Below are 24,800 nucleotides of genomic sequence, written 5' to 3'. Positions count from 1 at the left end.
ATTAAGTGTTAGGAGATGTCCATTGAGTATTGACAGATTGCTTGTTGGATGCAGTGATAGGAGATATCCAAGGAATAACTGACATATTGTTGGAAGGATGCAGTGATAGGAGATATCCATACAGTAATTGACACATTGTTGGTTAGATGCAGTGATAGGGGATGTCAATGGAGTTTTGACACATTATTGGTTGGATACAGGGATAGAAGATGTTCATCGAGCTTTGACACATTGTTGGTTGGATGCAGTGATAGGGGATGTCCATGGAGTATTGATACATTGTTGGTTGGATGCAGGGATAGAAGATGTACATTGAGTAAGTGACACATTATTGGTTGGATACAGTGATAGGACATGTCCATGGAGTACTGACATGTTGCTGGCTGGGTGCAGTGATAGGAAATGGCCACTGAATGTTTTGTTCAGTAAATAATAATGAATAATCATTTACCCCTGTTCATGATTGATTAGTGCCTATTAATTACGAACCTGATGTTAAATACAGACAGAGGTCTTTGAATATCCCCCTTTGCTTAGAATCCTGCCTTGTTCTCTTCACCTAGAATATGTGTTGGTGTCAGAGATGGTTCAGTGGCCATTGCTGTTCAGTTACCTGCCATCAGATCAGCTGAATATCTCACTCAGTCAATAACCTGCATCTTGACTAAGACCAAACGAGCACTAGACCCTTTCCCCTACAACCTGTCCATTTTCCTTTCAGTCTCTAGTCATCCACCTCAATCTCCACATTATCTGAGAATTCATCAACTGTGTGCTCAATGGATGAACAGTGAGGTGATTGAAGGTAGATGCACTGTGAAATAGGGGAATATCCTCTCACCACAGCATCCTCCTCCTCCATCACCTCCACCTCAGGCAATGATGTCAGTTTCTCAAGGGCATGTGGTGGCAGCTTCTTTAGTGATTCAACATCTGCCTTCATTTCTTCTATGTCTCTTTTGAGTTTTGCACGACGATTCTGAAACCATGTAATGACTTGAGAATTGCTAAGGCCCAGTTGCTGAGCAATGTGATCCCTGTCAGCAGGTGAGAGGTACTTCTGGTACAGGAATCGTTTCTCCAACTCATAGATTTGGTGGTTGGTGAAAGCTGTTCGAGACTTGCGTCGTTTCTTGGTGCTGTGTTTGTGTCCATAGCAACTGAGTGGATCCCGACCTGGGAATATGGTAATAAGAAATGGACAGGAGAAGGTACAAAAAAGGACATGTGGTTAATGGTAAGTAGGAAATGAGGTGATTACCATGGAAAATTTAATCAAGGGAAGCAGTGGTTGGTGTAATGCAGTGGAAATACATGGTGAAGAATGTGGGTTAAGAATAGTAAAGATGTAGATAAAAGGAATTACATTACAGAAAGGGAAGTAAGGGCTATGGATGAGAGAGATGTACAGAGAAACATGGCAATGGAGAGGATAGTGAGGGTGTTGTTAGAAAGAAAAGAGGGTAATGGGCATGAAAAGTGAGGAAATTGCAGAAAGAAACACGGTTAATGAACAACAGTGATGGGAGGAAGTAAAGATTATGATGGAAATGGAAATTAGGAAAAGGTGATGGAAGGAAAGAAAAAGAGAGAAGGGAAGAAAGAGTGATCAAAGGAAGAAAATAGCATAATGCATAGTTGAAGAAAGGGAGCAAGCAAGGGGTATTAAGGTGATACAAAAAGGAACAGGATTCATGGAAAGGTTAATTAATGTTTGTTAAAGGAAGGACAGAGTAAAAGTAAGAGAGATTGTGGGAGACAAGAAAGGAAAGGTTCAAGGACAAGACAAATGGGTGATTAATACATAAAAACATGGTAATGGAAAGGAAGTATGGTGATGGAGTGATGGAGAGAAGACATATCATGGTAATGGAGTGATGGAGAGGAGATATGACATTGTGATGGGGTGATGGAGAGGAGGTATGCCATGGTAATGAAGTGAAATAAAGGAGATATGACATGGTAATGGAGTGATGGAGAGGAGATATGACATGGTAATGGAGAGATGGAGAAGAGGTATGACATTGTAATGGAGTGATGGAGAGGAGGCATATAATGGTAATGGAGTGATGGAGAGGAGGCATATCATGGTAATGGAGTGATGGAGAGGAGATATGACATTTTTTTTTTTTTTTATAGAGAAAGCATTTGTCAATCTTTATTTTTGCAGTGCATGAGTAACATTAACAAGCTCGTATCGCCACAACAGCATGCACAAGCTAAAACAGTGAATACAGTATTATGGCATGCAAGAATGGCACAATTTTTTTTGTTTGTAAATGCAGGTTAGGTACTTATGTCTTAAGTTATAGCCTGTACTAGTTAGGTAAAAGCGAGGTGAAAATAAGACATATTGGTTGATAATAAAGGAGTACTACCATGAGATATGACATTTTGATGGGGTGATGGAGAGGAGGTATGACATGGTAATGGAGTAATCGAGAGGAGGTATGACATGGTAATGGAGTGATGGATAGGAGGCATGGTAATGGAGTGATGAAGAGGAGGTATGACATGGCAATGGAGTGATGGAGAGAAGGTATGGTAATGGAGTGATGGAGAGGAGGTATGGCATGGCAATGGAGTGATGGAGAGAAGGTATGGTAATGGAGTGATGGAGAGGAGGTATGACGTGGTAATGGAGTGATGGAGAGGAGGTATGACGTGGTAATGGAGTGATGAAGTGGAGGTATGGTGATGGAGTGATGGAGAGGAGGTATGACATAGAAATGGAGTGATGGAAAGAAAGTATGACATGGTAATGGAGTGATGGAGAGAAGGTATGGTAATGGAGTGGAATTGAGAGGAAGCATGACATGGCAATGGAGTGATGGAGAGGAGGTATGACATGGCAATGGAGTGATGGAGAGGATGTATGACATGGCAATGGAGTGATGGAGAGGAGGTATGACATGGCAATGGAGTGATGGAGAGGAGGCATTGTAATGGAGTGAGGGTGAGGAGGTATGACATAGAAATAGAGTGATGGAGAGAAGGTATGGTAATGGAGTGATGGAGAGGAGGCATGATATGGCATTTAAGTGATGGAGAGGAGGTATGACATGGTAATGGAGTGATGGTATGGTAATGGAGTGATGGCGAGGAGGCATGATATGTCAATGGAGTGATGGAGAAGAGGTATGACATGGTAAACCTGGAATTTGACTATATGTCTGTTCAACCGTAATTCACCTCTTTCATATCAAGTGCACCCCCCCTTATTATATATCATTTTATTCAGGGGAAACAGGGCTTTCATTTAACATTAAATATTTAGCTATGAAACATAATTTAATATGAATAAACTATAAACAAATGGGGAAAAAATAAGAAATTATATTATATTTTTGTTCTACATGACATTCTAACTGTGAATGTCATAATACTGTTTGCTTTTACTGCAATAAAATACACATATTTGTATTCAGCCATGTCTCACATGTAAAACAGTACCCCCTATGTACAGGTTTTATGGTGTTCTATGAAGTTACAGGGCCAAATATAGCATGTAAAATGTGTAATTTTTTTCATATTGACATTCGCCAGATTGGTTACGTTGCCTTTGAGACCGTATGGCAGCCCAGGAATGAGAATTACCCCCATGATAGCATACCATTTGTAATAGTAGACAACCCAAGTGGCTGCTTAAAAAGACTGGACATACCCCATTTGCAATACCTTGGTGTGACGAAACCAATCTCGCCACATTGTATTGGAGGAGCCTGGTTGCCCGCCTGCTGCATCTGGACTATGGACCGGCAGCTAAAGGGTTAATTTTACTGTGCAGAAATTTTTCCCTTTCTGCCCAGCCGTTCGGTAGATTCTATCTACCGAACAATCAGCTTCTTTTCAGCCTCCCCAGAGCCGTGGGAAGCCACCCAGAAATGGGCCACCCAGAAATGGGCCACCCAGAAGCTGGCATGTGCCTCCTATTGACCTCCCTGAAGCCGCGGTTAACAAGCGTGTGCCGGCAATTGACCACCCAGTAGCTGCGGTTAACCGCAGCTTAATTGATTGTTACTGGGTGGTCGCGGTTACACCTAGCCGCCACACGATGGCGGTGTTCTGGAGCTCCCCGGGCAGCCAGCGCTTGTCTGCCTGGCTTTCCTGCACTATAAGCGGACACTTTTGCGTGCAGGCACCGCTGAGCCTCCAGCCCCCTGGTTCTTATTCGGGACTTTGAATTTGTATCACAATCTATGTGAACTGTAGTAACCCAGATAGCCTGCCATGGAGCCTGTTCGTGGAATTAAAGACTTTGGCTCCATGGCAATTAAAATGTATTTGTGTGGTCTGGGTGCCATTCACCTAATAATGTGCACCCAGACCTGAGCTATCTGGGGATATGTAACATGTCTGTGTTTTGTGTATGAAATGTGTCCGTATGTATTTTAAAGTGATAGTCTGTTTCTGTGTCACCACGTGCATAATGGAGTCTGGCCTTTGTCCTGGGAGATAATTGAATTACTTCATTAATTATCTCCAGGACAGAGAGGAGGAAACCAGGATGCATTGTGGGAAAGTATTGTGGCTGTGTGTACGAAAATGATACATGTCTGTCTGCTGTTTCAGTCTTCCATTTGGTCCCCTAGGGGAGTGTCCACCAGGTGGGAGACCTGCATAAATACTGGGCAGGCAGCCCTCAATAAACAGACCACTGCTTGACCCTCAACACGGAGCCTTGTCTCGTTCTTGGGGGGATTCACTGTATGCTGCTGGAGATTGACTGCTAGGAGTGTAAGCTGATGTCTGCTTTTCCTGTTCGTCTGCTAGCAGCTATTCGTGAGGTTCCAGCTTGGAGTGCTATCTTATTCCCTGGTATGCAGTTCGGGAGTTTGATATATTCACCTATATGCAATTCGGGAGTTTTGATGTTCTACAGTAGCTGTGCCTTTTTGTGAAAAGGGGATTATCGCCTAAACGGATTTTATTCCCTTTTATGCTGAAACGGTCCGTAACACTTGGGTTGTCTACTATTGCAAATAGTATGCCATCATGGGGGTCATTTTCATTCCTGGGCTACCATATGCTCTCAAAGGCAATGTAACCAATCTGGCGAATTTGATTGTGAAAAAACTGAAACACAAGCCTTATACCTGACTCTGTAACTTTTGAAAACACCATAAAAGCTGTACATGAGGGGTACCGTTATACTCGGGAGATTTACTGAACACAAATATTAGGGTTTCAAAACAGTAAAACATATCGCAACAATTATATCGTCAGTGTAAGTGCCATTTGTGTGTGAAAAATGCAAAAAAATTCACTTTCACTGGCGATATCATCATCGTAATACATTTTACTGATGTGAAACACTAATATTTGTGTTCAGCGACGTCTTCCGAGTAAAACAGTACCCCCCATGTACAACCAAAAAGATAGTAAGTCTGGCAATCAATCCTGAAGAAATAAACAAAAACAAAAAAAAACTTACACCAAGGTGCTGCTCTGCGCTGAGTATATACAATGTGACAAAGATGAGAGCACTCAATGGATTTCCAAGTCAAAATAGTGTATTCAAAATGTTGCCAATGTGGATCAACGTTTCAACCAAACAGGTCTTTATCAAGATGATTAAAATGATTTTTATTTATATATAGATATATATATTATTTGGTTCTACGTGTATTTTGATATCAATATATATATTATCAAAATACAGTTAGAACGAAAGTACACATATAGATTTTTTTAAATATAAATTTTGTATTATTACAGTTTAACGTATTTACATATTTATTTATTTTATATTATATATATTTAATCAATATCATTCTATGTGTATTTTGATATTAATATATATATATTTTAATATTAAAAAACACTTAGACAGGGTATGTGTATGTACATATATATTTTATTTTAAACTGTTTTAAACTTTATTCTAACTTGCTATCATTACAGGCACTCCCCCTGCTGGCACTGTTATGGACGGCTATGCGATCGCAAGGACCTCGCAAGGTCAAATCAATGACTTCCATAGAATTCCTGAACCCCTGAACTGATCTGGGTGATTTTGGGATATTTTGGTCACCCAGATCAGGGCTATCAGGGGATGTGGGGATATTAAGTGTTTTGGGATACATTTGGGACTTTATAGAAATGTGTGTGTTTTTCTGCCTGGAGATAATTGGGTTAATACAGTATCTGACTCAATTATCTCCCAGGCAGAGGGGAGGGATTATATGCTATGTGTGGGAGTGTCGTGTATTGGAATACTGTTCTTATTGGTCTGTGAATATTGTAACTCAGTTCTCCACAAGGTCCATGTGGATGTACCCCTTGCATGGGGATTGTGATATAAAGCCAAGTGTGGCACCATTAAAATCAGTTCCTCTTTACCCTCACCATAGAGCCTCGTCTAAAGTGTGGAGGGGACAGCTATATTCATTCTGGGGATTGCTATACTCCTTATACTCCCTGGAATTATAAGCACTAGCTCTTGTAAGAGCTGTTCCTGCTATAATCTCAGGAGTAGGAGAGGTTCACCCACTGGAAGCTGGATCCTGGTCTTGGGTCCAGGGTGAGTAGAGGTGTCAGGAATCTATCCTGACGACAGAGAATGTTGTTTCTTTTATTTCTATTTCTTTAAAACATGTTCCAGTTTTCTCCACTAGTGGCCTCCCTAGCCACTAGACTGAGCAAACGTTCTCTCACCTGCCCCTCATATCAGTTTAACCTGCTATAAGAGGCCACAACCTGCTACACAATTTGCCTTGACAACGATCCTGACTCCTACAAAAATTCAAGGATTTTACTATTACCATGGCGTAAAGTCATGATTTTATTAATGACACGGAGGCTCCTATTATGGTGCACTCTTTCTTTATTTCCCTCAGCAGCAAAGAAAAAACACGTGATAAACATAACCAATAATAACATTAACAGTCTCAGGTGTATTCTTCCGAGTAACAGGAACAGCCAGGGGTCAAGTCCTGGGTAAAAAAGTGCAGGAACTCACCCAAGATCCACTCCCCCTCACCCCAAACAAATGATACGCTTGTATGCAGGGGCTGAGTAAGGGCATGGGGCTGAGGAGGGGGACAGGAGCTGAGGAAGATGGACAGGGGCTGAGGAAGATGGACAGGGGCTGAGGAAGAAGGACAGGGGCTGAGGAAGAAGGACAGGGGCTGAGGAAGAGGGACAGGGGCTGAGGAAGATGGACAGGGGCTGAGGAAGATGGACAGGGGCTGAGGAAGATGGACAGGGGCTGAGGAAGATGGACAGGGGCTGAGGAAGAGGGACAGGGGCTGAGGAAGAGGGACAGGGGCTGAGGAAGAGGGACAGGGGCTGAGGAAGATGGACATGGGCTGAGGAAGATGGACAGGGGCTGAGGAAGATGGACAGGGGCTGAGGAAGATGGACAGGGGCTGAGGAAGATGGACAGGGGCTGAGGAAGAGGGACAGGGGCTGAGGAAGAGGGGCAGAGCAGAGCATATGGGGAGGAAGAGGGGCAGGGGCTGAGGAAGAGGGGCAGGGGCTGAGGAAGAGGGGCAGGGACTGAGGAGGGGGACAGGGGCTGGTGCTCGTATGCAGGGGCTGAGTAAGAGCACTGGGCTGAGTAAGGTGGACAGGGGCTGAGTAAGGTGGACAGGGGCTGAGGAGGGGGACAGGGGCTAAGTAAGGTGACAGTGCTGTGGAAAAGGGACAGGAGCTTAGGAGGAGGGGGTAGGGGGGGCATGGTCTGAGGAAGGGGCCATTGGGCTGAGGAAAGGGACAGGGGCAGATGAAGGGGGACAGGGGCTGATGAAGGGGGACAGGGGCTGATGAAGGGAGCAGGGGCTGAGGAGGGGAACAGGGACTGAGGAGGGAGACAGGGACTAAGTAAGGGGACAGGGCTTGGGGAGGGGGGCAGAGACTGATGAAAGGGACAGGGACTGAGGAGGGGGCCAAGGACTTGAGGAGGGAGACAGGGCTTGAGGAGGGGGGCAGGGACTTATGAGGGAGACAGGCACTGTGTAACGGATCGCCTGGCACCCGACTGGGTACCTCCGTTAATGGATGCTCCTAGTGCTTCCTGAGGACTCCAAGCACTCTGGCAGACACCACAATCACCGAATCCGAGAAACCTTTTAAATTCTCCCAAGCATATGAATGCTGTAGACCATTGAATAGGAACCATACGAATAGGCTTGTACTCCTAGCAGTCAACTGGAACAGCATGCAATAAATCCTCCCCCCCAATAATGAGACGACACATCACTTTGAGGGTAAAACAGGAACTCTGGACTGGCTCATCCAGCCTGGCTTTTATTTCCAACTCACACATACAGGCCACACCCAGGGGGAGGCATAAAAGAACCAATGACATAGATGTTACCTCCCACACATCCCCTCCCCTTAGTGTGACACATAATCCCATTATGCATACAGTGTAACATATACTTTTACACAACTTTCATAACTTTAAAACCATACATCACATTCACATAAAAATACATATCCACAATCAATCCATTCAGGGGAACAACATATTAAAAAATGGCATGAATCTGACCAGGGGTTAAAAAGTTACTAAAAGTATCTTTTGTTCCTTTCTGGCTGGCAGAAAAACATCCCCACAATGCACCCTGGTTTCCTCCCTTCTGCCCTGGAGTTAATTGGAGAAGTAATCCAATTACCCAGGACTAAAGGCAGACTCCATTAACCACATGGTTGCAAAACAACATAAAACACTTTAAAATACATAAAGTCACATTTACACATAACACACAGACATTTCACCTATCCCCAGATAGCTGGGATCTGCACGCACAAAACTACCGAATAGCGCGCAGATCCTACTCACACAGTACAATTGCCATGGAGCTAAAGTCTTTCCCATAGTCTTTCATTATATAGATAGGCTCCATGGTATGGCTATCTGGGGTATCACATTCCCATAAAGTCTGGTCCATAGTCCAAAGGCAAGAGGCGGGCAAGCAGCCCCCTCCAAGGACACGTGGCGAGTTCGGTTTCGCCACACTTCTCCCCTTTACCCCCCAGACTAACAGGGTATCTGACCTCCTGCCGGTCCGTGCCCTGGTTAGTCCAGCAACCCACCCATGAAGCACAAACAGCAGTACCTCCCACCCACAATAACTGGTTACTACACCTGGGTAGAGGAGAACTTTGTCCAGGTCCAGGTGCCTCACCACGGCTGTGTGGGGGACTGGTAGTCTGCCTTGGTGGGTTGCTGAGTAGGCAGAGACCAGCGGTACTCTGCCCTGGTGCCAGCGCTACCACTGAAGTAGCCTGATTGGAGCCTGGTTGTGGGAGGGGGAGACCGACCGTCTCCCCTCTGGGTACACAGCTCTGCTGCTGGAGACAGACTGTCTCCCCTTTAAATACACCGCTCTGCTGCTGGAGACCGACTGTCTCCCCTTGAGTTACATTAAGCTGCCGCTGGGGAGAGGTGGTAACCAGCTCCTCTCCCATTAGAACACTCTGCCGCTGGGGAATGGAGACTGGGCTCTCTATTCCCTGTACATTAATGATCCGCCGCTGGGGAGAGGTGGTAACAATCTCCTCTCCCATGCATACTTCCCTTCTCTGCGGAGGGAGACCGACTGTCTCTCCTCCCAGCACAGAGTCCTGCTGTGGGGGAAAGGGGGATGGGCTCTCTATTCCCTGCTGGATACTCTGCCGCTGGGGAATGGAGACCGGGCTCCCAATTCCCAACAAATCACACTGCCGCTGGGGAGGGAGGACGGCTCCTTCAGCTCCCTGTAACTTGGGCGCAGAGACCACGGTCCCATCTGCGCTGGTGTGGGGCTTACGGTCTCCCCTTGGTGGGTTAGGCTGCCGCTGGAAAGAGGGTGTAACAAGCTCCTCTCTCTGAACTGTAACCTGCCGCTGGGGATCTGGGCCGACTGCCCAGCATCCCTGTAGGGCCAGTAGAGAGACCTCGATCCCATCTCCACCTGCCATCTGTGGGTCTCTCCAGGACCAGTCTATGAGGTCTGGTTCTGCTTGTCGGGTAGGTTGGAGCTGCACGAAGCTGAGCAGGTGTTGGTAGTCCTGCTCCAGCTCCCACTCCCTTGTTACCAGGTGGGTCATGTCTTTGCTCACCTCGCATTCGTCAGCCCAGACATACATGCCCATCCGGTAGTCGTAGATGTCCCAAAACCTAGACCCCTCCGTGCTGCCAAGATCAATGTCGTCCTCCAAGGCATCCCATAATAAACCCGGGCCATCATAATCATCCCCCTCCGGTAAGTCGTGCTCGGCCGTCCAGGGGGTAAGTCGAATGCTTTGCCACCAGAGGGCCTGGTATGCGTTGTCTAGCCAGATCTCTCGCCATACCAGGGTCTTTAGTCTTGTCACCCACTCATCCAGGGGCTGCTCTCCCAATAGATACATGCGCATCGCCACACGCTTCTGTAGCCGCTGCTCATCACTGGGGAGACTCTCACCTCGCCGCCACTGGGCGTCTTCCAGGGCATCATACCAGACTTCCTTTCTGTCTGCATCCCTGTAGTCCGCGGCCGCCTCCTCCTCCTCATCATGGAACGCTGTCCAAAAACTAGCTGATTCCATCCTGCTGTAGCCAGGGGCGCTGTACGGATACTAGCGTTGCCCTCAATTTGTAATTCCAAACGTTACCAGTGTCTCTGAGCTGCTTCTCCTCGCACTAGGACGCCATCCCACCGCTTGCCACCAATGTAACGGATCGCCTGGCACCCGACTGGGTACCTCCGTTAATGGATGCTCCTAGTGCTTCCTGAGGACTCCAAGCACTCTGGCAGACACCACAATCACCGAATCCGAGAAACCTTTTAAATTCTCCCAAGCATATGAATGCTGTAGACCATTGAATAGGAACCATACGAATAGGCTTGTACTCCTAGCAGTCAACTGGAACAGCATGCAATAAATCCTCCCCCCCAATAATGAGACGACACATCACTTTGAGGGTAAAACAGGAACTCTGGACTGGCTCATCCAGCCTGGCTTTTATTTCCAACTCACACATACAGGCCACACCCAGGGGGAGGCATAAAAGAACCAATGACATAGATGTTACCTCCCACACATCCCCTCCCCTTAGTGTGACACATAATCCCATTATGCATACAGTGTAACATATACTTTTACACAACTTTCATAACTTTAAAACCATACATCACATTCACATAAAAATACATATCCACAATCAATCCATTCAGGGGAACAACATATTAAAAAATGGCATGAATCCGACCAGGGGTTAAAAAGTTACTAAAAGTATCTTTTGTTCCTTTCTGGCTGGCAGAAAAACATCCCCACAATGCACCCTGGTTTCCTCCCTTCTGCCCTGGAGTTAATTGGAGAAGTAATCCAATTACCCAGGACTAAAGGCAGACTCCATTAACCACATGGTTGCAAAACAACATAAAACACTTTAAAATACATAAAGTCACATTTACACATAACACACAGACATTTCACCTATCCCCAGATAGCTGGGATCTGCACGCACAAAACTACCGAATAGCGCGCAGATCCTACTCACACAGTACAATTGCCATGGAGCTAAAGTCTTTCCCATAGTCTTTCATTATATAGATAGGCTCCATGGTATGGCTATCTGGGGTATCACATTCCCATAAAGTCTGGTCCATAGTCCAAAGGCAAGAGGCGGGCAAGCAGCCCCCTCCAAGGACACGTGGCGAGTTCGGTTTCGCCACACACTGAGTAAGGGGAAAGGACTTGGAGGGGTCAGGGACTGAGGAGGGAGGCAGGGACTGAGGAGGGAGGCAGGGACTGAGGAGGGAGGCAGGGACTGAGGAGGGAGGCAGGGACTGAGGAGGGAGACAGGGACTGAGGAGGGGGACAGGGACTGAGGAGGGGGACAGGGACTGAGGAGGGGGACAGGGACTGGGGAGGGGGACAGGGACTGAGGAGGGGGACAGGGACTGAGGAGGGGGACAGGGCCTTAAATAGGGGGACAGGGCCTTAAATAGGGGGACAGGGACTGAGGAGGGGGACAGGGACTGGGGAGGGGGACAGGGACTGAGGAGGGAGACAGGGACTGAGGAGGGGGACAGGGACTGGGGAGGGGGACAGGGACTGGGGAGGGGGACAGGGACTGGGGAGGGGGACAGGGACTGGGGAGGGGGACAGGGACTGGGGAGGGGGACAGGGACTGGGGAGGGGGACAGGGCCTTAAATAGAGGGACAGGGACTGAGGAGGGGGACAGGGACTGAGGAGGGGGACAGGGACTGAGGAGGGGGACAGGGCCTTAAATAGGGGGACAGGGACTGAGGAGGGGGACAGGGACTGGGGAGGGGGACAGGGACTGGGGAGGGGGACAGGGACTGAGGAGGGGGACAGGGACTGGGGAGGGGGACAGGGACTGGGGAGGGGGACAGGGCCTTAAATAGGGAGACAGGGCCTTAAATAGGGGGACAGGGACTGAGGAGGGGGACAGGGCCTTAAATAGGGGGACAGAGACTGAGGAGGGGGACAGGGACTGAGGAGGGGGACAGGGACTGGGGAGGGGGACAGGGACTGAGGAGGGGGACAGGGACTGAGGAGGGGACAGGGACTGGGGAGGGGGACAGGGACTGAGGAGGGGGGACAGGGCCTTAAATAGTGGGACAGGGACTGAGGAGGGGGACAGGGACTGGGGAGGGGGACAGGGGCTGAGGAGGGGGACAGGGCCTTAAATAGGGGGACAGGGACTGAGGAGGGGGACAGGGACTGAGGAGGGGGACAGGGACTGAGGAGGGGGGACAGGGCCTTAAATAGGGGGACAGGGACTGAGGAGGGGGGACAGGGACTGAGGAGGGGGACAGGGACTGGGGAGGGGGACAGGGCCTTAAATAGGGGGACAGGGCCTTAAATAGGGGGACAGGGACTGAGGAGGGGGACAGGGCCTTAAATAGGGGGACAGGGACTGAGGAGTGGGACAGGGACTGAGGAGGGGGACAGGGACTGAGGAGGGGGAAAGGGACTGGGGAGGGGGACAGGGACTGAGGAGGGGGACAGGGACTGAGGAGGGGGACAGGGACTGGGGAGGGGGACAGGGCCTTAAATAGGGGGACAGGGACTGAGGAGGGGGACAGGGACTGAGGAGGGGGGACAGGGGCTGAGGAGGGGGACAGGGCCTTAAATAGGGGGACAGGGACTGAGGAGGGGGACAGGGACTGAGGAGGGGGACAGGGACTGAGGAGGGGGGCAGGGACTGAGGAGGGGGGACAGGGCCTTAAATAGGGGGACAGGGCCTTAAATAGGGGGACAGGGACTGAGGAGGGGGACAGGGCCTTAAATAGGGGGACAGAGACTGAGGAGGGGGACAGGGACTGAGGAGGGGGACAGGGACTGGGGAGGGGGACAGGGACTGAGGAGGGGGACAGGGACTGAGGAGGGGACAGGGACTGGGGAGGGGGACAGGGACTGGGGAGGGGGACAGGGCCTTAAATAGGGGGACAGGGACTGAGGAGGGGGACAGGGACTGAGGAGGGGGGACAGGGCCTTAAATAGTGGGACAGGGACTGAGGAGGGGGACAGGGACTGGGGAGGGGGACAGGGGCTGAGGAGGGGGACAGGGCCTTAAATAGGGGGACAGGGACTGAGGAGGGGGACAGGGACTGAGGAGGGGGACAGGGACTGAGGAGGGGGGGCAGGGCCTTAAATAGGGGGACAGGGACTGAGTAGGGGGGACAGGGACTGAGGAGGGGGACAGGGACTGGGGAGGGGGACAGGGCCTTAAATAGGGGGACAGGGCCTTAAATAGGGGGACAGGGACTGAGGAGGGGGACAGGGCCTTAAATAGGGGGACAGGGACTGAGGAGGGGGACAGGGACTGAGGAGGGGGACAGGGACTGGGGAGGGGGACAGGGACTGAGGAGGGGGACAGGGACTGAGGAGGGGGACAGGGACTGAGGAGGGGGACAGGGACTGGGGAGGGGGACAGGGCCTTAAATAGGGGGACAGGGACTGAGGAGGGGGACAGGGACTGAGGAGGGGGGACAGGGCCTTAAATAGTGGGACAGGGACTGAGGAGGGGGACAGGGACTGGGGAGGGGGACAGGGGCTGAGGAGGGGGACAGGGCCTTAAATAGGGGGACAGGGACTGAGGAGGGGGACAGGGACTGAGGAGGGGGACAGGGACTGAGGAGGGGGGCAGGGACTGAGGAGGGGGGATAGGGCCTTAAATAGGGGGACAGGGACTGAGGAGGGGGACAGGGACTGGGGGGGGACAGGGGCTGAGGAGGGGGACAGGGCCTTAAATATGGGGACAGGGACTGAGGAGGGGGACAGGGACTGAGGAGGGGGACAGGGACTGAGGAGGGGGGCAGGGACTGAGGAGGGGGGATAGGGCCTTAAATAGGGGGACAGGGACTGAGGAGGGGGACAGGGACTGGGGAGGGGGACAGGGGCTGAGGAGGGGGACAGGGCCTTAAATAGGGGGACAGGGACTGAGGAGGGGGACAGGGACTGAGGAGGGGGACAGGGACTGAGGAGGGGGGCAGGGACTGAGGAGGGGGGATAGGGCCTTAAATAGGGGGACAGGGACTGAGGAAAGGGATAAAAAAAAACCAAAAAAACCTAAAGTGCCTTCCCCGCTCCCTGAGGCTTACCTTGGGCCAGGAGGGGTGGGACAGGATCTGGAACCTGCAGCCTGCAGTCAGTGGAGTAGGCCGGCCTCTCCTGATGATGTCAGGATGAGGGGGCGTGGCTTCCTCTGCTCCCCAGCGGTCCTGTGAGAAGAGCAGAGAAAGTCACGCCCCCTCCTACTGACATCATCAGGAGAGGCTGGACGACTCCACTGACTGCAGGGGGAGAGGTGAGTTTAAAAATCCGAGTCCCCAGTCAGAGGCAGGGGATTCGGATTTGTGCTCCCCCTGCTCTGCCAGCCACTTGTGCCAGCCCTGGGTCCTGCAGGACTAGTAATGGGAACGGCGTTCCTGCTGTGGAAAAAGTGCACGAACGCCGTTCCCACGCGTTCCTGCAGGACTCGAGCCCTGGGAACAGCCAATCAGGTTCCACTTCTCCAGCATAATAGGCTCTGTCAACCAATCCTGTTCCTCTTTATTTGCAGTCCCGAAGAAGTAAAATTATCCAACCAAACATTGAACTGTACACAAAGGGATTGTCCCATTCGATGTGGGGTAGATTAGGCTGTAGATTAGGAGGTAGCAGCGGGCATTTGCTCAAAAACGTTTATGCTAATTATTTGCAAATTTGAACAGGAACAATTAACAACAGTTAATGGGGACCTGGATGGTGAATTAGATACGATCAAACAGTTCCAGGATGATCCTAACTTTGCCATCCTGGAATTTAGGTTGAAACTAAACCTGGACAAATACCAAGACACAATTAAATCTAGGAAACACCAAAAATTCCTAAGGGATCTACAGGATTATGAAACTGGGAATGTGTACAAACTTTTTAATCGTAGAATAAGACGTACTTCAGAGAACTTATTAACATCAGACTATGATTCGTCCGATACCGATTCCAGCAGTCAATTAAGTGTACATGACTCCCAAACACAACCCTCCACTTCCACTAATAACTCCAACCCTAAAGGTATTCTAAAAAAAGGGGTTCATTTTTTAGCTTTGGACCATCAGGAGGAATTCCCAAGCCAGCGCACGAGGTATCAAACTCGAACCCCAAGGGGGGAGAGGAGGGGGAGGAAGGAGAAAAAGATACTAAACAGTACCCAAACTTTCGAAACTGCTCATCCCAAATCCCAGGTTATCAATTTATCCTCATGTACACTCTTTCCAGATCAAATTAGTATTCTTGAACGTGGCCTCTCCTTTGTCCCAACCCCCTCTTTCGATAAGTTTGAATGGATTAAGGATCTTAATCTATTTGTTCGGAAATTTGCGTTACACAAGTTCCACTCTATACGAAACGAAGAAGAAAGAGAGAGATTTGGGTCTTAAACCAAAAGACTACCAATGTCTAACGACACTACCATCTCTATTAGACGAAAATGATACTGACTCCTCACCTAATCGCACTAATTTTAAACCTAAAAGCCGCTATACACCGAACTTTGCTGGCTTCCGAAATATTGAATTATTTCTGGAAGCAGCTAAGAACGAAATAGAGAAAATCAACATAAGATCTTCTCACCTTTACGCTCATATGAATTTGAATAAGAAAGAGAAACAGGCTTTGGAACTCCTTCAGAATGATGCTGGCATTATTATCAAGCCAGCAGACAATGGGGGTAATGTGGTTGTATTAGACGTTACACAATATATAGGGATAGCAGAACGCGTCCTTGGTGATGCTGAAACCTACAGGATCCTGAGATCTGACCCCACTAATGAGTATCTTACTCAATATAAAGACATTTTGGATCTTGGCCGCAGTGGAGGGTTGCTGTCTGGGGACGAGTACGAATTTATTCTCAATCGTCACCCTAAGATAGCAACCTTCTACTGCCTGACCAAGATCCATAAGAACCTACAGGATCCACCAGGTCGCCCCATTGTCTCTGGAGTTGACAACCTGACCCAGAATGGCAGCTTATATATCGACAGAATCTTGAGACCTCTAGTCGAGACTTTACCATGATATATAAGGGATACCAAGCAAGCTTTGAATCTACTTTCTAATCTTAAACTGTCCCCTAATGTATACCTGTAGCTTGGATGTAGAATCTCTTTATTCGTCCATCCCTCATGATAGGGGTTTGGAACATGTGAGATTCTTTCTAAACCAGAGACAATGTCGTGATGATCTCCATGCAACCTTTGTAGTGCGTCTCTTAGCATTTATTCTGTCACATAACTACTTCTTGTTCAACACCAAATTCTACCACCAGGTGAGAGGTACTGCTATGGGGACGGCTTGTGCCCCCTCATATGCAAACCTCCACCTGGGCTGGTGGGAATGGCAGATTTTTTCATCCGATGATCTGAAAGAGTATCTCCCTAAGATCCTATGGTGGGGCCGCTACATCGACGATGTGCGGTTGGTATGGCAGGGGACCCTACAAGAATTCATAGATTTAGTGAGACGCTTGAATCAGAATACTGAAAACCTCAGATTTACTTCCGAATTTGGGGGACGTACAATTATTTTCTTGGACATTACCATCTCTATTGAAGTGGATGGGGCTGTCCGCTATACCCTCTTTAGGAAACCGACCGCAACGAATTCCCTCCTGCACTGGAGAAGTTATCACCCTAGGCCCCTCAAGGAAGGGATTCCGGTTGGCCGATATCTTAGGCTCTGCAGAAATTGCAGCGACTTATCTGACTTTAAGGTGCAAGCGAGCCAACTCCGTATTTTCTTTAAAGAGAAAGGTTATCCAAACCGCTGCCTTAAAAAGGCATACAAAAGAGCGCTTGGAACTGAAAGAAGTGAACTTCTCTGTGATCGACCCACCAACAGAGAATCTGACAATAGAGGCAACATTCGTATGATTGCTACATACGATACAGGCTGGTCGGAAGTAAGAAAATGTCTTGATAGATTCTGGCCAATCTTGCTGGATGATGTCCATTTAAAAGAGGTTATAGGTCCACGCATCAATATCACTGCCAGAAGGGGGCGCAATATTCGCGACTTACTAGCACCAAGCCATTTGTCCATTAAACCACCTCTGAGAGACACTTGGCTAGGTAAACCACCTTGTGGCTCCTATGGCTGCGGCAGATGCGCGGCCTGCAAATATATCTCCAAAGAGTCCAAAACAGTGAGTGATAGCACAGGTCAACAATCAATTAAAATTAAGAACTTTTTTAATTGCAATACACGGGGTCTCGTGTATCTACTTTCGTGCTCCTGCGGACAAAAATATGTAGGCAAAACGTTCAGAGCCTTTAAAGAGAGAATTTTGGAGCATGTGAGATCACCCAAATATCGCCTTGAGACACCCATTTCACGACACCTTATAGAAAATCAGCATGGTGATCCTAGCAATTTGAAATTCTGCGGCCTGGAATGGGTCAAGAGACACCCGAGACGTGGTGACTATGACCGACTACTTAGACAGAGGGAGTCCAGATGGATTTTCAGACTGAAAACATTACAACCTCTTGGTCTCAACGAGGGGTTCTCGTTTGCTCCGTTAATTTAATCCTAAACTACTCATCCATTTAACTCAATGTATTACTATTTTCTATACATGTGTCTGTACATTAATAGCTAACAGTACGTAGACTCTTTGACGTATTTGAGATTTGTCCATCTATTGTACATAACTACTAATATTCTAGACACTAATCCATTTTCCATCCTCTCTCTTTTGGTTATTGGCTTGATCGATTTCTCTAAAACCTCAGACAAGGCTACATTGAGAGATACAGGGTTTCTGACAGATGTTTTGACGTTTATATGTTGCTATGGTCTCTCTGCATACCTAGTGCTAGCCAACCTTTATTATTATTTACTTTTTTTACTTTTTTACAGCATGTTGGAAACATGTTTGTTCCAAATTAAGCTATGTATTGTTTAACACCCATGAGAGAACAAGTCAACACTGATGGTCATTGGTTTGATTGAGATAACTTTACTCCTATAACCTGCCTGTTATATAGTTTATTATTCTGGTTGTTAAGATTTTATTCTGAGCATGCATCAATCCTTCAGGTGATTATTCTGACCCAGGATCGATTTTTTTTTTTTTTTTTTTTTTTTTTAGTCAATCTCTTTTTTTATTGAAAGATGAACAAAGGTTGCTTCGTTACAATGTCAAAATACAACTTCGGAAAATAGCATTCGTGTTACATATCAGTATTATAGTATGCGATACATGTGTGCATATTCGTTTTAACTCAACATAATAACAAGAGGTAATGCAATTCGAGGCTCTGTCGCCAAACATATAGGATACATTGTGTGTATTACAGTCCATGGGTCTATTACGTTCCCCTTGTTTGCCCATCTGTGGGGCTAGTTCCCCAAATTCTCTTCAGAGTGGACCAAAGGTATTAGCTGGCTCCTTTTTGTCTGTGTTTTCGAGTCAGTGCTGTTCTCACCTTTTTCAGTCTTTAGTCAGGTTTTTTGTTCCGTCTCATGTGTCCTTTGTGCCAGGTCCTGCTATACAGTCAGGTCTTAGCGGGGGATATGTTGTCAGCCAACCCTGGAGTCATCGGTCTTTTTATGTCACCTAACAGCGGTCTGCTTGCGCAGCCATTTTAATTTACCATTTCTGTGTGAGCCTGATATGACTTCAAGCACTGCCATTCGTGTTTCGTGTCGATATTATAGCATTCGAGACTTGGGTATATGCTAGCTTCAACTTGCTTTAAACACAGAAGGTATTGCAGTTTAAGGCTCTGTCGGCAAACATATTGGATACATTGTGTGTATTTTGAGCCCTAGTACTGTTTTGATCCCTTTCTCTTTTCATCTGTGAAGCTAGTTCCCTAATTTCTCCACAGGGAGGGTTTAAGTTGTACATTGGTTTCTTATTGACCATTTAATAGGTCAGTACCACTCTCGTCTTTGTCTGTCCTTAGTCAGACAGATTGGTCTTGTATGTCCTCTGCGTCAGGTCCAGTCATACGTTCAGGCCATGAAGGGTGAATGGTTGTCAGCAGTCTCTGGGGTCATCGGTCTCTTCATGCCTCCTTGCAATAGCCTGCTTGCGCATATACTTTAATCTACCATTTCTGTGCTAATGAGGGGCTTGTAAGTCTGAATCGTGCGCTATTTTGACTGTTCAGGTTTAGTTTTTATTTTTATTGTTTTGAGAGGATTTGTTATTACATCAAGCTATGTGAGTGCAGTCCGCACCGGGCCTGTATGAACAAAGCTTACGGGGACTGGAGAAGTAGAGGGAGGGAAAGAGGGGTAGGGGAGGTGGAGGTTGAGGTGATCAGTCCGTCGTTCGTGTTTTAGGGGGTACAGCGTCACCCCCCGCCCCCCCCTCCGCGTCCGGCCGGGCATGCGCATGTACCCGAGAGGCGTCCCCGGTTTCCAGGTGTCTCTTACCTCCATATGTCCCATTATTCGGTGTGCTACGGGTGGATCTGTTTATGGCGGTCTTCCGGAGATGAACATCAGCCAGGGCGTCCAGGTCTGTATGTATCGCTCAGTTGTGCCGCGTAAGGAGGCTGTCAGCTGCTCCATGCCATGGATTTCTTCAACCTGTGTCATCCATTCCTGAAGGCCGGGCGTCTGCGTGGTTTTCCACTTCCTCGGGATTAGCAGCTTGGCTGCGTTCAGTAAATGTTTAGTTAGCGACTTTTTGTATTTCGATAGGGATAGTGAGGTGTGATGGAGAAGTATTCGTAGTGGGCAAAGCGGGGTGTCCGTGCCCGTGATGTGCTGGATCTGTGAACATATCTGCCGCCAGTATGGGGCTATTTCTCTACAGGTCCACCAAATGTGCAGGTCCGTGCCAACCTCTTCGTTGCAGCGCCAGCAGATCGCCGGGACGTCTGGTATCATCCTGTGAATTCTCTCCGGTGTCCTGTACCAATTGGTCAGTATCTTAAAGTTGAGTTCCTGTTGTTTGGTGCACATTGTACTTTGATGTGCCAAGATATGGATTTTTTGCCATTGGGTGTTAGTAAGTGTGACTCCCGTTGCGTCTTCCCATCGTGCAATGTGTTTAAGGGGAGTAGGCTGCACTGAAGATAGTAACAGGTTATATAGGTGCGAGATACCTCTGCTCAGATGTTTGCGTGTTGCGCAAAGTTGTTCAAATACGGTCAGGGGTCTGTGGAATAGATGCTTCCCGTAGTGGGATTGATAGTAGGTTTTAATTTGGAAATATCGAAATCTGTCTAGAGCCGAAGGTGTCTGTTCTGGTATCAGGTCCTGTAGTTGCTTCAGCGAGTTTCCTGAGCACCATTGATGTATGTATGTCCAATCCGTGTCTCCCAAGGCCTTGAGATCCCTCGGTGTAAGTTTTCCTGCCAGGTCTGGGTTGTGCGTGATCGGCGTCAGAGGTCCCGGGGTGGTGGTCAGCATTAGGGTGGTCCTCACTGTATGCCAGGATCTGAGGGTCGCTCCGATAAGCGGGTGGTTGCGAGAGCGTGCTCTCGTTAACGGGCCTCCGAGCCATACCACGGCTGGAATCGACCCATCCATTAGACTCCGTTCCATGTGAATCCATAGTTTGCCAGTTTTGGGAACGTGCCAGTCTACAATTCTATGAAGGTGTGTCGCTCTGTAGTAATCCACTACCGAAGGAAGACCCACTCCCCCCTGTGCCTTGGGTAGGCGGAGGTGTAGCTTTTTCAACCTGGGCGCCTTGGATTGCCATATGAATTTGGTGATAGCCATGTCGGGGTAGGAGGTTCATTTTAATAGCATTCATTCTGCCGAACCACGAGATGCATAATCCTGCCCAACGTGTCAGGTCTGATCCCAGCTTGTGTAGCATCGGTGCGAAATTGTGTGTGTAGAGTTGTGTCAGATCTGCCGTTAACCATATTCCCAGGTATTTGAGTCTAACAGGGCACCACGTGAAAGCGAATTGGGTCATGAGGCGGGCGGTCATCTCCTCTCCTGTCGAGACGGGTAGCGCCTCCGATTTATCCTTGTTTAGTTTCAGGTTGGATACTTCTCCGTATTCAGCGAAGGCCCTTAGAAGGTTCGGGAGGGAGACTATCGGCTCGCTAACAAAGAACAGCATGTCGTCCGCATACGCTGCTACCTTATGTGTTTGCCCCTGTAGGGTATAGCCCCCTATACCCCCGTCCCGTCTGACCGCCTCCAGGAGAGGCTCCAGAGAGAGGGCAAACAGAAGGGGGGACAGCGGGCATCCCTGTCTCGTCCCGTTGCGGATTTGTACCGGTTTGGTGAGGGCTCCGTTGATCCGTATCCTTGCCGACGGGATCGTGTACAGGGAGGAGATCCATGCCATTAGATGTGGTCCGAAGCCCATGGCTCTGAGTGTTGCCATCATGAATCGCCAGTCAACCCGATCAAAGGCTTTTTCCGCATCGGTAGAGAGGAGAAGGACCTTCTGCGTAGAACGTTTGGCGGCATGGATGACGTTTAGGGCCCGTATGGTATTGTCCCTCGCTTCTCGGCCCGGGATAAACCCAACCTGGTCGGGATGGACTAAGTCCGGCAGCACTCTTCCCAGTCGTGTCGCCAGGACTTTCGTGAAAAGTTTTAGATCCGCATTCAGGAGAGAAATTGGTCGGTAGCTCGCACAGTTGGTGGGATCCTTGCCTTCTTTAGGGATGACTGCTATCGTTGCGGATAAGGTATCTCTTGGAAGCATCCCCCCATCTAGTAAGGAGTTGAGTCCTATGAGTAGTTTAGGTAGTAGTACGTCTCCAAATTCTTTGATGTATCGGGCCGGTAACCCATCCGGGCCCGGGGCTTTATTTAGCTTAGATTTCTTCAGTGCTGCCTGTAGTTCTTCTAGAGTTATCGGGGCTTCCAGCTCTTCTGCTACCTCCCTGTTCAGGGTCCTCGAGATGTGTTGTTGCAGGTAGTTCCCAATGCGAGTGTCCCTGTTGGGGCCGTCTTCCGTGGTGCCGTCTGGGGGGAGATTGTATAGACCATTGTAGAATTCGTGAAATGCGTCTGCTATCCTATCAGGGAGTTGTGTGGCTATTTGTGCTTTGTTCCTAATTGTAGTGATGTGACACAAGCGGCGTTGTCTTTGGAGCGCTCGTGCCAGGAGGCGACCACATTTCCCCGAGTATTCGTAAAAAAACCTGTGTGATTTACGTATAGTGTACTGCAGTTTGCGATGTAGGATATCTCTCAAGGCCCGTCTGGCTTCTAGTAGGGCTTTGTAGTCATCGTCTGATTGGGTGGACTTGTGGGCGCTTTCAAGCGTCGAGATCTGCGCGGTCAGTTCGGTTATACGTTGTCGTTGCACCTTCTGACGATGGGTACAGATCTTAATCAGGTGCCCTCTGATGACGCATTTATGTGTCTCCCATACCGTCATGGCCGGCGTCTCCGGGGATTCGTTTTCTTCGAAAAAAGTGGTTAGCGTCGATCGAAGTTCCGTTACTATTGGTATGTCGTTGAGTATCGATTCGTTCATCCGCCATTGCCGATCTTTTGGGCGATACAGGGGGGACCTGAGTGTTATTGATACTGGGGAGTGATCTGACCATCCCAGTGGACGTATCTCCGCTGAGAGTAGCATCGGTAGAAATTCTTGGGCGACGAGTATGTAGTCTAGTCTACTATATGACTTGTGTAGCGTGGAGTAGTGAGTGTAGTCCTTCTCTTCGGGGTGGAGCACCCTCCAGCCATCCATGAGACCGGAGCCCCGAAGCGCCTCCCGCACGACACGCAGACCCTGAGATGGGAAGGAGCTGATCCCCCTTGAGGTGTCGATTCTCGGTTCCAGGGCAACATTTAGGTCTCCCGAGGCAACAAGGAATCCCTCTCGGAACACCTCTAGCTTACGCAGCGTCTTTCTGATGAACCTGGATTGCCGGGTGTTAGGTGCGTAAATGCTGGCAAAAGTGTAAGAGCATCCGGCTATGGTGCCTTTTACAAACAGGTAGCGACCCATAGTGTCCACCAGAGTAGCCGCGCATACAAATGGTATTGTGTTTGCGAATAGGATCGCCACTCCAGCCTTCTTGGCCGTTTGATGATTTGCGTAGAACCCTAGTGGATATCTGGCGTCTTTCAATTGCGGGCTAGCGTCGCCACGGAAGTGGGTCTCCTGTAGAAGAGCAATTGACACTCTGTCAGTCCACAGGGTGTGCAACAGCTGGGATCTGCGCTCGGGCACATTCAATCCCCGTACATTGTTAGACCAGACACGGAGGGGCGCCGGCGCGAACCCCGTCCCCATGGATCGTGTGACTGAGAGGTGGGTAGGGGAGGGGAGAGGTGGGAAGGGTAGAGAGGGCTGATGGGATCAGGCCCAGGCGCGAGCCCGCAGTGACTTGGTACCTGTGGTGGCGGTGTCGTAAGGTTCAACCGAGAGTGGTCGTCCCACACCTCTTCACCAGTGTTCAGAGGGTACCCGTCTAGGGGGTATAGAGCCTGTAAAGCACTAGCGCAGGATTCAGCCTTCGCCTATCGTTTGTGTCGGAAGGGATTTTTTTTTTTTTTTTTTTCCTCCCCCCTCCGGTGTTTCTGTAGTGGTTTAGTAAAGGTGGGGCACCTATATCTGGGAGTGTGAATTCCCTTCTACGGGTATGTGTCAGTAGGTAGACTTGTTTTGTTTGCGAGCCGTGTCCTCTCTCCCCCTTGGCCGGGTTTTCAGGTGTCGCAGGAGGCATAAGGTTACCGGCGTGTGTCACGTTATCTGTTTGTTTACCGTCAGCTATTTTTCTGTCAGTGTGTGAGGGGGGTTCCGGAGTCAGGTTCCAAGTCTCAGGTCTCAGGGGGTGTGGCTACTAGTTGGGGCGTGGGCGGGTGGTAGGGGGGTCTCATGGGGTCTCTTGCTAGGTTCCAGGAGGATCTGTTCGTCCGTAACTATCCCAGTCTCTCTGGTGGGAGTTGACCTGTGCTCTCCTGGTAGTCCGGCCGGTCCACAGTAGGACCGATGGGGCAGAGGTCATGGGGGAACGCCGTAAGGCAACTGTATGGGACGGTGTTCTAGGGTTCCGCTTAGCCTCTCTCCCCTCACCCCCTCTATAGCCTACTCAACATCCTACGACTGTATTACCATGCCTTATTATTGCACACCCTCTGGGATGAGGAGGGGGGCCACCATGTGCCAGCGCTTTTGCCTTGTGGGAATGTTACGGGTGTAGTTATGGCATGGGAAAACAATCTAACATTAACACCATCCCCAAAAAAAAAAAAAAAAAAAAAAAAAAAAAAAATACAGACTTCGTGCATACATGTAGTTCCCGCATCCCCCTCTTCCGCACCCTCCCCTCCTCCATCCCCATAGGTGAAGTTGCGAGTTTCTCAGGTTCAATTCGGGCGGCAAAGTAAGCGAGAATGTCCATGGTATTAGGGGCTCATG

The 24,800-nt window shown here is 49.0% G+C and overlaps 1 protein-coding gene across 1 annotated transcript in view; it reads right to left on the bottom strand.

The window, feature by feature from the left end:
* Positions 1-724: 724 nt before the first annotated feature.
* Positions 725-24,800, bottom strand: part of LBX2 (ladybird homeobox 2) — a 78,893-nt gene continuing 54,817 nt past the window's right edge. The window contains exon 3 of the mRNA XM_063459732.1: positions 725-1,176. Coding sequence (XP_063315802.1) covers positions 725-1,176 — 452 coding nt within the window. The remainder of the gene's footprint in view (positions 1,177-24,800) is intronic.

The sequence above is a fragment of the Pelobates fuscus genome, chromosome 6 (assembly GCF_036172605.1).
Source record: "Pelobates fuscus isolate aPelFus1 chromosome 6, aPelFus1.pri, whole genome shotgun sequence".
Classification (NCBI taxonomy): Eukaryota; Metazoa; Chordata; class Amphibia; order Anura; family Pelobatidae; genus Pelobates; species Pelobates fuscus.
The sequence above is the reverse complement of the archived record's forward strand: the minus strand, read 5'-3'. Positions and strand labels throughout refer to the sequence as shown.